We start from the raw sequence: 16,711 nt of genomic DNA, 5'->3' as shown, positions 1-16,711 counted from the left end.
ATGGCCTAGTGTCTGACCAGAGGTCAGGGGTTATGAGGTCACAGTTCAGGATGTCTAGAGGTTAGTGGTCAGAGGTGAGGGGTCAAGTGGGACCATCCAGCAGCTGTCTGAGCGCCCTCTCGATGTTGATTCGGTGTCCCAGTCTGGTGACGCCGAGCTCCACGTAGTCCTCCTTGGTGAGAGCGGGGAGGTGGGAGCCCTCGATCTCGTGCTCCTGGAAGCGCTGGCGGTGTTCGGCCAGGCCCACGCTCTCCAGCCAGTCGCCCACGTCGTATTTATTCCACAAGTTGAGGGGCCGCTGCCTCCACGGCCGAAGGGCCAATAGGGGCCCGCTGAGGACGGGGGAGGGGCATGGAGAGGCGTGGGGCGAGGGCGAGGGCGAACGGGACCTGGTCCGCGCGCTGGCGCTTCGCATCACGAACCGAACCTCCTTGGGTTCTGAGGGGAGGCTGAGACTGGACGACTTCAGGATGGTCAGACCGCGACCCGAACTCAGATCTGGCCTTTCAGTGCAAGGGGCGGTGGAGGAGGCGTGCCCTATTGACCTATCAGATGGGGAGGGGGAGGGGCTCCGACGGGTTACAGGGTAGCGGCTCCCCGGTCGGACTGTATAGCTGGCGCCGTATCCTCGCTGGGAGATCGTGTGAAGTTCACCAAGACTGGAGAACAACCTGCAACACAGTGAACAGGATATGAATGACATTGATATCACTTAGCACAGTCATCGGTTCATTAGTCTAAAGCTAACGTGTCCCTAGCGCATGTAGAGGACATGGAAACAAAAGGCCAGCATTGTGTTTGTGTCCTAGCAAAGCTAACGTAACACAGTTTGGATGCTTTGCTCGCTGTAGAACAAACCCGGAGAGGCAACAGTGAAACCAATGACATGCTAACTCTTGGCCTGAGCAGTAACGCTGAGGTGCTGCTGGAGATGGTGTGCCTGTTAGTCGGCTATGTTAACATTACAGCAGTTAAACAGGTGAAACATACATCTTGCGTTAACGCTCTTACGATGGTCGTTTGCATCCCACATGTTGAGAAACTCAAAGCTGGACAGGCCGTGCTACGGTTGCTAAGCTGTAATCGGACAAACGTTTTTTGGCGGAGAGGCAAATGACCAATTCCAAGGTTGTATTTGAAAGACAGATGGGACAGTCATTTCAGACATTTAGTCGTTAGTCTTCTGCGAAGGTGCTTGTTAGTTGTTAGTTAGCTGTTAGCAAACGGAAATCCTCCCGTAGCGATAACGAGAAATGTTTACCGGAGATAAAAACCTACGATTTACTGTCTTCATTGCCCACATATCTGGAACAACACAAAACAACAGATTCTGTTACAACATGCGCACACATAGACAGTTGTACTCAGATCAGTAGTACTGCAGTATTTAAGTCTGTTCGTAGTACCTGGCACCTCCTACTGGGGACCTCCGGCCCGGATCGAGGGGGCTCGGCTCCTCCCCAAGAGAGTGACTGTCTTTGTTTAGCAACTGAAGCCGATTAGCCAGATCTAGACCGGACCCCGCCCTGCCGCTCAGCTCCAGTGCTGATGCCGACCGGCCGCTGAGATCCATAACTGACCCCGACCCCTGACCTCCCAGTGCCACTGGACGTCCCCCTTCGTCCGGGCCGAAGCCCCGCCGCTCGTCGCGGTCGTCCCCGCCCCCCCACAGCTTCGACCTCCTCTGGAACAGATAGCGTGGCTGCCGTCCGCCGCCACTGGTGGGGGAGGAACAGAGTGGGAAGGAAGGGGAGGAGCCGGACGCGGCAGACGGGAGGAGCTCACTGTCCGATGACTGCTTCAGTAGCGGGTCACGGAGTGCCGAGCGGCCCCGACCTATAGGTGAACGAAGGCGAGGCTTAAAACCAGATGGGGAGGTGACGGGTGAGGAGGGGGAAGGGTGAGTAGCCGGAGGGGAGAGGGGGGAAGAAGGATCAGAAGGGGATGCCAAGGTAATGGAGGGAGGGAGTGAGCTGGGGGAGGAGCTGTCGTGGAGTCGTTCGTCACTTCCTTCCTCCTCCTCGCCTTGTCTACTCAGGGATTCAGTACCACTCTCACCTCCCCCTCCCTCCCCACCTCGCCGTGGCAACAGGGTGAGGGAGGATGAGGGAGGAAGAGCAGGAGGACTGGCGAAGGCAGCGGGTGGAGTTACCAGGCCAATTCTGCGAAGCTCCTCCCTAGTTTCCTCATCACTGGACGACAATAATGCTGGTGGGAGTGTAACTGTGTAAGCCCCGCCCTCCTCCTCTGAGCTGCCCACTGTGAGACTTCTCCGCCTGTCAATCAGAGCGGGCTGACTCTCATTGGCCAGCGATGGCAAGGGGGTGGGTCTCCAGCGCTCAGGGGAGGGGCCGGCGGGTGATGTCACTCCTCCCTCGGTTTCTGGACGCTCCACCTGCCCGTCAGGGAACAAGGGCGGGGTTATGCGTTTATGCCTCAGCTCAGGGCTGGTCTGGGGAGTGGTGCGCTTGGTTCGCTGCTCGGGGCTGGTCTGAGGGGTGGTGCGTTTGGACCGCGGCTCGGGGCTACTCTGCGGGGTGGTGATATGGGTTCGCTTGTGTCTGCCCTCAGGGCTGGCAGCCGGGGTCAGTATGGGTGTAGTGGAGGCAGATATGTGTTTTAGTCTCGGCTCTGGGCTCGGCGTGCGGGCTGTGAGCGCTCGTTCGCGTGCAGCAAGCGCCAGGGCGAGTGGAGATGAGGGGTCTGAGGAAAGAAGAGAAAATGAAAGGTGGGAAGTTTGAGGACAGATGAATTTTCATGCTTCATTATGTTGTTGGAGTCGCAGATTCCCTTCTGTTTTACGTAGTACCTCAAGGCTCTGTCCTTGGTTCCCTTCTGTTTTACGGAGTACCTCAAGGCTCTGTCCTTGGTTCCCTTCTGTTTTACGTAGTACCTCAAGGCTCTGTCCTTGGTTCCCTTCTGTTTTACGTAGTACCTCAAGGCTCTGTCCTTGGTTCCCTTCTGTTTTACGTAGTGCCTCAAGGCTCTGTCTTAGGTCGTCCTTTATTTTAAGTTAAGTCATTTCATATCTCTATAACAATATATATATATCATGATATCGATAAATAGTCTATAACCACATGGTTTTGTATCCTCTCGAATCAATCTTCTAATCTTGTACAATATGATTAAATTGAAAGACGATAAATTATCAAATGTAATTGTTGCCCAGCCCACTTCTTATGTGTATCTACAAGCTTGATTATTGTCACTTGACAGAATGAATCCAGACTCCACAGCTAGAGACTGACCCAGAGGTTTCCCTGTCAGCGGGTGGAGGAAGGTGTGAGGCGTCGGAGAGGGCGACAGCACCGGAGCTGGCGGTGGAAGCTCGCCGAGGTCGTCCATCGAATGGCTCAGAGTCAGGAGGGGCGTCACCTGGTTCTCTGAGCCGGCTCCCTCCACAGACAGGAAGAGAGACGACCTGCGACCCTGAACGCGAGAGCGCTCCGAAAGAACCTGCTGCTGGTAAAGCTCCGCCCGACTCGGGCTGCAGTGTCCTCCGTCTACTCTCAACAGATCGAGATCTTTGAGTCCTGGAAGAAGAAGGAGAAACAGGAAGTTAGACTGGTTGGAGTGACATCAGGAGTCTACGGCATTATAAATGTGTCTCAGTCCTGCGCAGGTAACGGGACAGTTTTGTAAATGAATAATTATTAAAGAAATAATTTAATTTGAGTCGACAAGAATCAAGTGTTTAATAAATGCTACTAATTTGAATTTGTATTGGGAGGTAATTTGCTAACTTGATAATTGCAAAGAGTTTATTTGGGTCACTGGTTTACTCACGAGCACTCTAGCATCCTGGCTATTGCTAGTAGCTGAGACTACGAATACTTTGCTTGCAGATTTCAAGTAAGCTCAAACGAACTAACTTGAGTAATATGAGAAACACCAGGATCACAATGACTGGACTTTAGCCGTTGAATGGCCACGGTATGAATGAAGCTTCGAAGTATTTGGAAAAGCTCGAAATGTTTTTGCACAAAACTGCTCAACGTGCATCAAGAAGTAGACACAAATATAACTTATATAAAAATCAGACAGACAACAGTGAGACGGATCCTGACCCTGCTCCTCCACAGGAAGTTGTTTTAACAAAGGCGACTTCCTCCTCTGGGGCTTGGAGGGCGGAGCCTGCTGTCCCACATTAGCGTACGGGTTTTCAATTGGTCGTCCCCGGCGGCGCGACAGCGGCGAGTGACCGAGGGCGGGGCTTGTGCTGTGGAAAGACAGCGTGGAGGTGTGCGTGGCGGTGTGCGTGGAGGCGTGCGTGGCGGTGTGCGTGGAGGCGTGCGTGGCGGTGTGCAGCGTGAGTGCGGGTGCGGTGGCGTCGGCTTGCAGCTGCGGCGGCGTGTCCTGCAGGATGATCATCGACCTCGCCTTCCTCTGCCGCTCGGCGTGGGCCTGGCTCCTCGTCGGCGAATCGCAGAGCTCCTGGAGCCTCGGCTCCGCCCCCGGCTTGAAGCTGGAGCGGGTGAGCCCCTCCCCTCTGGCCGGGGGAGGAGGCGGGAGGAAGGAGGGAGGAGGGCCGGAGTCGAGGAGGAAGAGCGAGGAGGTGGAGGAGGAGGCGGAGGGAGGAGGAGGCGGAGCCATCTGAGGAGGAGGAGGGATGAAGCTGTCCGTCAGCGAGGAGCTCCGTGGAAACCGACTTTCATTGATCAGAGACGAGATCCTGTCGTCCTCAGGTGTGCCTGTGAGCATGGAGACGTTCGAAAACACCACAAAATTCAAAAGAATTGACTTAAAATAAATTACAAAATGAACAAATCTCTTTACAAATCAATAAAGAAATATTATTCTACTGTATATGTGTTATTTTTGTATGAATAATATATAAATATTTAATTATATCATATATCTTCTCAAGTATTTGATAAGTACATTTTTGAATGCAGGACTTTAACTTGTAACAGTGTTTTTACACTGTGGTATCACTACTTTGACTACTTCCTGCACTGTGTATAATGGTATTTATCTATATGAAATACTGTGTGTGTGTGTGTGTGTGTGTGTGTGTGTGTGTGTGTGTGTGTGTGTCTCACCAAAGCTCTTGGTTCTGGACATCCCTCGAGGTAAAGCCATGGTGCTTTTCTGTGGAGCTGAAGGAGGCACGAGACCCTGGCGCTCAAACAGCGACTGCAGACAAACATTTAGTCCAAAACACTGAAACACTGAATCCCTTCATTCATCCGTGAACGTTTGTGCTCAAACAAAGCTGTGTGTGTTTCAACCAAAGAATTATCATGTTCTTTATCTTAATATTTAGAAGCATAAATAGAGAAATAATTGAGATTAATTGGATAAAAGCCGGAAAAAATAACAAAAATGTTGCATTTGCTGAATGTTTCTGGAACCCTCTGGTTCATCCTGTGTCCCGACCCCTATGGAGGGAAACACTGAGGGCCGTGACTATACGCCGGACTGAACTACGTTTTCACCCCTTTAATGCAGAAATAAAGTCTCAGAGTCAGTTTAATCGTAAACTTCATCTTATTACACAATGTGTAGATATCTATGTTTGAATGTTACTATTTTTGCCGAATTTAGATGTTTTTTGAGTGTTGATGGAGCTGCTGCGGTGTTAGCATAGCACAAAACTTGACTTCAGACTTTTTACATTTCGGCATCGTGATGAAGCTTTTTTCAGCATCATTTTGATCAACAAAGTTAGTTTATTTGGGGTTCGTTCAGCATTCGGACGATGTTTATGACCGTTTATGACATCGCCAGTCGTCTCACGTTAATCTCAGCCTGTGTGATCCGGCGGCTCGTCGGCCTTTGTTTCACCGTCGCCGCTCTGAAGTCGTCCGACGGTCGAGCCCTTAGAACTACTTCCTGTTGACCTCCGGCCAACATCTCATCCAGTTTGTCTGGAGCGAAGAGACGAGAGGAAACACACAAAAACAAGATAAACAAAAATAAAGAAACACAGACTCATGACATCACGACCACGACAACATGACATCACTACATGACATCATAACATGAGTCACCAGGGCCGTAGACAGGATTTCAGAAATATTGAGTTATTTTTTAAAAAGCAGATGGGAAGTAAAAGTGTTGTATTAGTACTATTACTGTAACAGAATATTTATACAGTGTGGTAATAGTACTTTGACTTGTAACAGAATATTTGTAGTACTTTTACTTAACTTTAGGATCTAAATACTTCCTCCACCACTGGTGAGGACATGTGTCTGCTACGGCCCTGACTGTGACATCACTGACACATGACATCACTGACACATGACATCACTGACACATGACATCACTGACACATGACATCACTGACACATGACATCACTGACACATGACATCACTGACACATGACATCACTGCCACATGACATCACTGACACATGACGCCATCAGACCAACGTTATCGTCACGGCAGCTTTACGTCACAACAACAAATAAAAGCCACAAAAACAAACCACTACGACGTCATCAGACTCAGTGACTCACCGAAGCGCCTCCTCCTGGCTGCAGACAGAACAAAGGTCAACGACACACACTCCTAGTTTGACTTAACTGTGTGTGTGTGTGTGTGTGTTTGTCTTACCTATGTCCTCCAGGTCAGCGGTCATTGACTTGGATCGGAGTGTCAACGAAGTGCTTGGGGCTCGTTTCGGAGGGGGCGGAGCTACAAGACGAGAACCAACCACCAGATCAAGTTAGTGAGAACAAACAGAGTTCAGCTGGCGTCACCGAGCGGTGAAGGACACACACGCCAGTTTAGTAAGTTGTTTCAAAGAACGGGTCAATTTCAGTAACTTAAGACTTGCATCCAGGAAACCGCTGTTCATGTCCCGCATGAAACCAAAAGAGTTATTTACGTTTTATATATTGAGAAAACCGACTAAATTCTGTCTTTTTAAAACTTGACATACAAGAGATTTAAATTAAACTAACCTGTGATGCACATCTCTAAACGTAAAACTAGAAACACAATCATACGGTTTGATTTCACATCAATGTAGCCACATAAAGAAAGAGCCGAATGATTAGATCTAAATGAATAGAAGACCTTTCTTCCGGATCAGGTTGGTCTCAGATTTCCTGGAAACAGATACGACCTTCATAAGCAGGCGACTTCCTCCCTGTCGGATCAGAGAGACGACCTGCCGGTGACCCACCTTCACCACGTCAGCGCCGTTCACCTGGACGACACACACACAGGTGAGTCACAGAGCCTTCGACGTTCGATGCCACACGTGAGAGGACGGGCGATGTACCTCTATGAGGAAGTCTCCGGTCCGTAGCCCCGCCCTCCAGGCCACGCCCCCCTGGTCCACGGACTCCAGGTACTGCAAGGCGGGGAACGCCGGGGTGGGGGCGAACTCCTCGATGGGGGTCTCGGCTGGAAGAAAGAGGCAGAAAAAAAAGACGATATGTTTTTATACAACTGACCAAGAGGTTTCTTTAAAGGTTCCACGTTGTCGTCTTTTTTATAATAAACCAGGTCTCAGTGCAACATAAATACTGTAAAAGTATCAAAACCAGGCGGCAACCTCCGCACAATGTGAATCCAAAGCTTCACGTGTTAAAGCTGCATTCTCTCTAGTGGCCACCAGGGGGCGACTCCTCTGGTTGTATAGAAGTCTATAGAAAATGACTCTACTTCTCTCTTGATTTATTACCTCAGTAAACATTGTAAACATGAGTTTATGTCTCAATCTCTAGTTTCAAGTCTTCTTCAATACAGCATGATGTTCATTTAGTACATTATGGTCCATTTAGAGTCACACAGACCATAAAGCAGGGGATGCTTTAGGGCGGGGCTACTGTGATTGACAGGTCTCTACCAGAGACGTATACGGCGTCTCTACGTTGCTCCTCCTCAGTCCAGATATGGTCACTTCCTGTTCACTGGTTGCAAAAAAAACGGCGACAGGGTTCCATAATCCAAGATGGCGACGGCGAAATTCGCTAAACTCAAAGCTTCAAAACGGCAGACCACAAACCAACAAAGCCACTATGACTACGTCTACTTCTTAAATACAGTCCATGATCAAAGTGCACAATCCATGGAGGAAATAAACCCGTCTTCAGAAACTGTGCCTGGAGCCAGTGTTTGGTTTGTCCCTTCTGGGCTACTGTAGAAACATGGCGGCTCCGTATCGACTCGTTTGAAGGTAACAAAAACACAACGATTTGTATTTTCAGGCGATTTTTACACGAATGAAAACATATTTATGATATTATATTTAATTTGTGCCAATAGATCCTTAATATGTTGCTCACTGTTTATTGAAGTAAGATTTCCAATGCAGGACTTTAACCTGTAACACAATATCTTTGACATTGTTTTGCTGCTCGTACTTCAGCAGTTAAAGTTGATCTGAGTACTTCTTCCACTGCTGCGTGAGAGGATGGGGGTTGTAGTCTTTCAAGGATCAGACTCAGTGGACTCTGTAGTTACTATGAAACGACACAGCGAGGAGTTTCTGAAGCTCGCCGGTCTTCCTCTGAAGACTTCGCTCTGTTTTAAATCTCTTCCTTTTTTCTCTCCTCGACACCTCCGAACACCCACCGCTCCTCCATCATCCTCCTGTTTCTACCTTTAGCTCCTCGGAGGACGAAGCCGAATCCCTCGCTCTCCCTCTTCTGCAGCACGGCCGTCTTCTCCTCGATCACATAATCACTACCCGACAAATAAATACGTCAAATCTCAGGTTTATTGGTAGTTTAGATTCAAAAGTAAATTCAAGACTTCAAAATAAAGTGCAGAGAGTTAGAAAGCTTAAGACAGTTCCAGGGTTACATTGGGTTACCTTACAGTTCCATTCTAGAATAGAAATATATACAAACATGGAGTATGGAAACAATATGTGCATTATACTACTTCACTTGTTGACATTTTTGCATCATATTCTGTGTAAAATCTTTACATACTTGACCGATAGAGCTGATTCAGATTACACATTATATTTGTAGTGGGTACCATGTATTCTGTGAAGTACAAATAGAAGTTTTACTGACATCATGTAGCTCATGAATGTCATTGATATCTGTAAAAAAAACTGTTATTTAACTATTGTTTTTAGTTACTAATTATGATATTTAAAGCAGCGTTCTCAGCTGATAGTTTGTCTGTATTTTATTTTATTACATTTGTGTGTGTGTTGTCAGTTTAAGCCAATAAATGAACCACCGAAGGAGCCAGGAGAGTAATGCCGGTGTATCACCTGTAGGAGGTGTAGTTGTCATAGGATCCCACAGTGTAATGTCTGAACAGTCTCTTAGTGCGGTCCTCCCTCGTCTCTGAAACACATAAATCATAAAGTACAGTATATATAGATATAGAATAGGATTCACCACCATCTCCTCTGTTTCATACAGTGAATGTTACACCCAGTCATAAACATCATCGTTATTGTTGTTATTACCCGTTCGTGAGTCGTATTGTCTCATCTGGACTTCCTCAACACAGTCGGCAGGAAACCAGCCGGTTCTTCCTTTCACACTTCCTTCCCAGAATCCTCCTTCACCGATAGACAGAACTGTAGATCCACAACACACAGTATTACAGTACTACTGCAGGTATACACCACAGTACTACCGTCGTCACATACACACAGAGCTACAGTCTGACCTTTGACCCTCTCTCCTCGGTGCAGCTGGATCTCTCCGGGCCCCTGGGGGACGTGGGACCGGGTGGCGATGAAGGTGCGTCCCGGTACGGCGCTGTACAGCCTCCTCTTCCTCATCTGGGGGGTCGGTGGAGGGGAGGAGGGGGGGCTGGCCTCCACATGGCCTCCGCCGCTCGGGCTGCAGACAGACAGGTCAGCGGGAAACCAGTTTGAACCAGTTTTACTCCGTTTTACTCCACGTTTATGCAGTAGAGTTACTACGCCAGCACTGATGACTTGTCTGTATAAGTGTCGACATGTGTCGACATGTGTGTATTAGTGTACCTGAGTCGCCGCGTATGTCGTCGTAGGGAATGTGTGTGCGTGTCGTGGTGCGTTTCCAGGCTTTGGAGGGAGGGGCCAGGAGAGGAGGCGGGGCTTTCCAGAACGTTGTCGCTAGCTGAGCGAATCAGAGAGCGCGGAGAAGACAGACCGTTTCCTGCCGATGACCTGGTCATGCCGGCTCTGCGGCGCTTTGTGTAGGATGGAGTTTCTCTGAAGGGAACTACTTGGGCACATGTAAACATATACACACACACACACACACACACACACACATACATACACCGTTAGCTTTGCCAGCTACTGTAGCGTGTGCGCTTACACACAAAATTTAAATGTGTTTACACTCTCAGCCAACTCACCAACGTCAGAGGTTTTGTGGATTTTTATGATTTCTGCAAGATCGAAGTTCCCAGCAATTATTCCCACCTACACACACACACACACACACACACACACACACACACACACACACACACACACACACACACACACACACACACACACACACACACACACAGAGTTCAAGCATGTTATAACACCTGAATCAGACTTTGGACTCAAACTAAAAATGTTAAATAAAATGTCTGACTTCCTGTCTGTGGCCCTCAGCTTCAAGCTGAAGGCAGGATGGTTTTTGTTTTACCTGGAAGGCAGTCTGGTTGTTGTAGTTTTTGATGTCCTTATTTGCTCCTCTGAACAGCAACACTCTGGCACAACTGTCCTGCAAAACCAGCAGCAATTATTTAATTAACTTCAAAATAAACATGTAAATAACAACACATTACCTGCAGAACGGCAATAAAAAGGATGAAAACTCGATACTTTTGTGATTAACGGTTGAAAACTCGAGTCTTTGTCGTGTATTACCTGGTTGTAGAGAGCACAGAGGTGCAGCGCGGTGTTTCCCGATGCATTCTGGGAACTCATGTCGGCGCCGTAGAACAGCAGGTGCTCCAAGTGCTGCACGTTACCATAGCGACATGCCTGAGCTCACACACACACACACACATGTACACACACACACACACGATCATAATTGTTTGGGAAAGTAATTTAACTGATTGTGTATTTTGGTGCAAGAGTGTGTGTGAGTGTGTGTGTGCGTGTGTGTGTGAGTGTGTGTGAGTGTGTGTGAGAGTGTGTGAGAGTGTGTGTGTGAGTGTGTGTGTGTGTGTGTGTGTGTGTGTGTGAGTGTGTGTGTGAGTGTGTGTGTGTGTGTGTGTGTGTGTGTGTGTGTGTGTGTGTGTGTGTGTGTGTGTGTGTGTGTGTGTGTGTGTGTGAGTGTGTGTGTGAGTGTGTGTGAGTGTGTGTGTGAGTGTGTGTGTGAGTGTGTGTGAGTGTGTGTGAGAGTGTGTGTGAGTGTGTGAGAGTGTGTGTGTGAGTGTGTGAGTGTGTGTGTGAGTGTGTGTGTGTGTGTGTGTGTGTGTGTGTGTGTGTGTGTGTGAGTGTGTGTGTGTGTCACCTGGTGGATTTCCTGCCAGCCGTTCTCATCAGTCATCCCTGCACCCAAAATAAACCAGATTAATAAACAATAAAAGTCGTCACACAGTAATGTTTTAAGGGCTGCAGACATACACAGACACACAACAGCAGCTGGGTTTGACTCCTGTGAGCCACCGTACCGATGGTGGCGTGGTCCTGCAGCAGCAGCTCGCAGCAGTAGGGGGCGCCGCCCACCATGGCGGAGTGATAGAGAGGAGTCAGACCTCTGCTGTCCTTGTAGTCCGGAGACGCTCCGAGGTCCAGCAGAGTCTGAGGACCAGAACAGGACAGCAGCACTGATTCATTTCATCTTATTGTAGCAATTAATGGAGACCTGGAGTGCAACAAAGTACTGTACTTGAGTAACTATACTTCTTTCATTGTACCACTGCCTTTGGGACAACTACATTGAACATTTCCCATAATGCAGCAGTGATTGTTGCGTTCTTACACTGAGAGAAGCGCTGTTCCTGCAGAGGACGGCCCGATGCAGAGCGGTGATACCGTCTCTGGTCCTGAAGTCCAGGTGGGCTCCTCCACTGCGGAGGACTTTGATTAAGTCCCCGCTCTCCTCCAGCTGGACCGCCAGAGTCAGAGGACACTCTGAGACACAAAGAGACACGAAACAAAACCAGTTACTACTGTTACCGACAGTACCTGCAGCGAGGACACGTCTCCAGTGGTGCTTCTGGGAATGTGGAGGTTTAATCACGTGAGGAGGAGTTTTAAATGTCTTTTTTTAGGTTTAAAGATGTTAAACCACATTTACATCTTCCAGTGTCCCCCATGGGACCTTATGTCGGAAAGAATATGTACAGTAATAGTTTGTCGATTTAGAAGATCATGTTGCACGTCAAGAAAGACTCATTTTGTCGTTGAAAAGATGAATTCAATGAACTGAACCTCTCGTCTCGCACAACGAACGTCACCAAACACCAACTTGGGTGTTAGCTTGGCTTGCTAGCTAGCTAGCTAATGTAGCTATTTTCCAACGGTATCTTATGTGATGTGTTTTTATCAAGCGACTCTTTTCATCACCGGGAAAGAGAAACGATTGTAGAAACGTCACGTACGCTACTTTTGTATGTCGTCTAAATAATTATGTCTTTCCTTCTTACACTTTTTTACGACAAGTTTTACGACAAAATGCAACTTTCTTACGTGGAAAATTATCTTCTAAATTGACAAACATCATATGTGTAATTTATGGCACAATCGAAACAGGATCAAAATAATGATTTGTCTTTGACGACTGTACAATATTTGTAAATGTATTTTATGAATGCTGGTTGAAGAGCTGGTGGACAGAATCTGAATCAAGGTAACAACAGAAAACAGACGTAGCACCGATGCTAACGGCTCAGTAAACCACAAACTTTCATTCTGATATTCATTTCTACAAGTGTGTTTGATAAACAAGACACAGCGTTGAAATCAAGATGTTTTGAAGTTGCTGTAGTGTATTGTTTTCATCTTTCAATGGCGCTATGCTAGCAGTTTCCTTTATGCTAAGCTAGGCTAACAACATGTTTGACATATTTATAACTGGATAAGACGACAAACAAGAGGATTTAGCAGAATCGTCTGTGTGCATCTTTAAGTGGTACTTTGTGTGTATAAGTACTCACCCCCAGTGTCCGAGTCATGGAAGTTGGGGTCCAGACCCTTTTCCAACCATTTGGAAACCTTCTCCACATTCTTCTGGTGAACATGTTCCATAAAACGCTTCAGGTTTGCCTAAAAAACAAGATTTAAATTATTATCTAAAGACAAAAACAGTACAAAATCAACATAAGTTCCCTTGAAGCTGTGAGTGTGTACCTTGGTGTGCAGCTTTGCCAGCTGCTTATCGTCCACGTAGGTCTGGGTGTAAATTCTCCGCTTATAACGGAACTGTAAAACAAAAGGTGAAAGGTTCCGGCTAGTTCCTACGAACTCAAAAGATGCTCACACAAATACACGAGTGTACAAACAGTCAGCAGGACAACGACGCGCTCTGTCAACTTGTGTACCAGGCGGCAACCTCCGGTTCTTTAAAGTGAAGAGTGAACAAAAGTGAACAAAACTGACGTTAGAAAAAGGACAGTTTGAAATAAAAACTACTGCAATTAATGAAGTTAATAATTGTGAAAAAGAAGCAGAATTAAATATCATCAGAGTTTTATGGTTATATCACATATCTTGTCTGTATTTCCTCATGAGATCATCAAATTCAGAATGTCGTTAATATATTATGTATATTATAATATATTATATATAACACAAAAACAGCTGTTATTGCTGAGAGTAAAAATAACTAAATATTTGTGTTTTTAAAGGTTTAAGTCTTCAGTAGGAACCAATGGGCCGGAGGTTTTGAGAGAATTGAGATTTATTGGTGAAATATTGCTTAAAATGATATAAATATATATATAAATATTCTGTACCTCCAGGTATGGGATGGGGGTGATGGGAGGAAGAGGATACTCCTTCAGCAGCCGCTCCTCGTCCAGAAACTTTCCGGCTCGGCCGTTGAACGCCGGCTGGAAGAGACCATAGTTCAAAACATCCGACAGAGACTGAGTCAACGTCACCAGAACCCTCTGCTTACTGGTCCACACTGGTAACTCTGGGTCCAACCGCAAACACTTCTGAGAGAGCCGGAGACAGAGAGACAGACGGACAGAGAAAGAGACAGACAGACAGACAGACTCACAGGTTTGTCGTGTGATTCATTCATTTAGTATATACTTCACATGTATCATGTATATATATATACTAGGGGAGGAAATCGATACAGCATAGTATCGTGATATTTTGCGTGGTGATATTGTATCGATACACAGACGCCAAGTATCGATATTTTATTTTATAAACTATAAAAAAATAAAAAATAAATACATTTACGAGAAAAATAAAATCAATTGCTTCTTCAGTCCACTAGATGGAGCTGAGTTGTTTTCTGGTGAGGTCAGCAAAGGTCCCGGGTCAGCGTGATTGGTCGGAAGTTGGTCAAAACAAAGAGACATCTGACCTCACAACGGGGTTAAACCTGCCAACAGCAGCCGGCTCATGAGAGAGCAGCGCATCACTGTCTCTCTGCCTCCACGTCCACGCATCACAAGTTACACTGAGTTATACAACTCTAATATCACACTTATACAAGTTATAGTTCATATACTGAGTTATATAACTCTAATATCATACTTATACAAGTTATAGTTCATATACTGAGTTATATAACTCTAATATCATACTTATACAAGTTATAGTTCATATGCTGAGTTATATAACTAATATCCTACTTATACAAGTTATAGTTCATATACTGAGTTATATAACTCTAATATCATACTTATACAAGTTATAGTTCATATACTGAGTTATATAACTCTAATATCACACTTATACAAGTTATAGTTCATATACTGAGTTATATAACTCTAATATCATACTTATACAAGTTATAGTTCATATACTGAGTTATATAACTAATATCCTACTTATACAAGTTATAGTTCATATACTGAGTTATATAACTCTAATATCATACTTATACAAGTTATAGTTCATATACTGAGTTATATAACTCAGAATATCGCAGTATTGTGATAATATCGCAGTATCGTGATAATATCGCAGTATCGTGATAATACCGCAGTATCGTGATAATATCGCAGTATCGTGATAATATCGCAGTATCGTGATAATACCGCAGTATCGTGATAATACCGCAGTATCGTGATAATATCGCAGTATCGTGATACTATCGCAGTATCGTGATAATATCGCAGTACCGTGATAATATCGCAGCATCGTGATAATATCGCAGTATCGTGATAATATCGCAGTATCGTGATAATACCGCAGTATCGAGATAATATCGCAGTATCGTGATAATATCGCAGTATCGTGATAATACCGCAGTATCGTGATAATATCGCAGTATCGTGATAATATCGCAGTATCGTGATAATATCGCAGCATCGTGATAATATCGTATCGCGGGATCTCTGGTGATTCCCACCCCTAATATATACCGTATACTGTATCCATAATACATATATATACTGCATATATATATGTACAGTATATATACATATAATATATATATATATCCTGCATATATGTGTGTGTGTGTTGTACCGTCTGCTGCAGGTCTGGGATGCCAATGCGGACGACAATACTGTTTCCAGGGGGCGTGTCATCCGCGTCGTCGTCCCTGGCAACAGCAGAGCCTGTCGGGTTGCCGTTAGTAACCGCCTGTTGCCGTGGGCGATCATGTTTGGTGTCAGCAGCCGGACTCAGAGGCATGTGGCTGAAACACGCACACACCCACACACAGAAACACACACACACACACAGACGCACACACACAGAGAGAGAGAGAGAGAGAGAGAGAGAGAGAGAGAGAGAGAGAGAGAGAGAGAGAGAGAGAGAGAGAGAGAGAGAGAGAGAGAGAGAGAGAGAGACATGGTAGTAAATAGTAGTAAAATGCAGAAATGCAGGAAATTGATTCATATATTAATTGAATGTGGTTCAATTAAAGGCAGCAGCAAACTGAACTTAGATGAATTATGATGTTTAACTTCATAACACGAGCTCTAAGCTCATTATTATACATCATTAAACATAATAATGAAGAGATTAATTCATCAATACAATTAGAATCTTTTATTTCCGAATTATTTGGATTGTGTGTTTTTATGAAGAATAAAAAACACGATAAATTACTCTAACAAAGTGTTTCTGATGGTTCACTGACTTCAGATGGTTGAAATGGTTTTTGGATCTTAGACCAGCTGACATAACAAACATCAAAGGGATCTGTATCTGTTCATACGGATCATCAATGATGAGAAGAAACGTGATCAGTAAAAGGTACATTTGCTCCCTTTTATATTTTGTGCTGATCCGATCAGAACCAGAGAATAACCTCATGAAAGCTGTCCTTTATATTAATGAGCTTCATTTAAACTCATCATGAGGCTGTCTAACTGTAAATAAAGCCACTACTGCCTCCACTATGTTACCACTTCATCAGGGTTTAAAACAAACTCCAGATTAGAACGGCCACCTCTCGTGTTTTGCACAGAATGTAGAAGTATTTGTACATTTGAGGATCATCATTATGTGGACGTGATCGGTACTTTGTGTCAGAGGGACATTAGCATGAATCTGACAGCCTCCCACAGACTCTCCTCAGCAGACATTTTACATTTCCAAAGGTGTCGGTGATAACAGCAGTAATGGCTGCTCCACTGAGCGCTCAGCACAATGTAACGCACACGTGTGAGTGTAGCGATGACGAGTCGAAACCAGGCCGACCAC

The 16,711-nt window shown here is 45.8% G+C and overlaps 1 protein-coding gene across 1 annotated transcript; it reads right to left on the bottom strand.

The window, feature by feature from the left end:
• Positions 1 to 82: 82 nt before the first annotated feature.
• shank3b (SH3 and multiple ankyrin repeat domains 3b) lies at positions 83 to 15,694 on the bottom strand (the record flags this gene model as incomplete). Its single annotated transcript, XM_079294247.1, has 25 exons — positions 83 to 671; positions 1,407 to 2,703; positions 3,252 to 3,536; positions 4,071 to 4,694; positions 5,046 to 5,139; positions 5,743 to 5,873; positions 6,468 to 6,485; positions 6,565 to 6,645; positions 7,030 to 7,162; positions 7,238 to 7,362; positions 8,564 to 8,646; positions 9,191 to 9,266; positions 9,392 to 9,505; positions 9,598 to 9,773; positions 9,920 to 10,142; positions 10,279 to 10,345; positions 10,563 to 10,640; positions 10,787 to 10,903; positions 11,382 to 11,419; positions 11,542 to 11,671; positions 11,853 to 12,004; positions 13,030 to 13,138; positions 13,223 to 13,294; positions 13,828 to 14,031; positions 15,527 to 15,694. The coding sequence occupies 25 exons, from the start codon at positions 15,692 to 15,694 to the stop codon at positions 83 to 85; spliced, it is 5,184 nt and encodes a 1,727-aa protein (XP_079150373.1).
• Positions 15,695 to 16,711: the final 1,017 nt, after the last annotated feature.

The sequence above is a fragment of the Melanostigma gelatinosum genome, assembly GCF_949748355.1.
Source record: "Melanostigma gelatinosum genome assembly, chromosome: 22".
Classification (NCBI taxonomy): domain Eukaryota; kingdom Metazoa; phylum Chordata; class Actinopteri; order Perciformes; family Zoarcidae; genus Melanostigma; species Melanostigma gelatinosum.
This window is presented reverse-complemented; position numbering and strand designations above follow the sequence as displayed.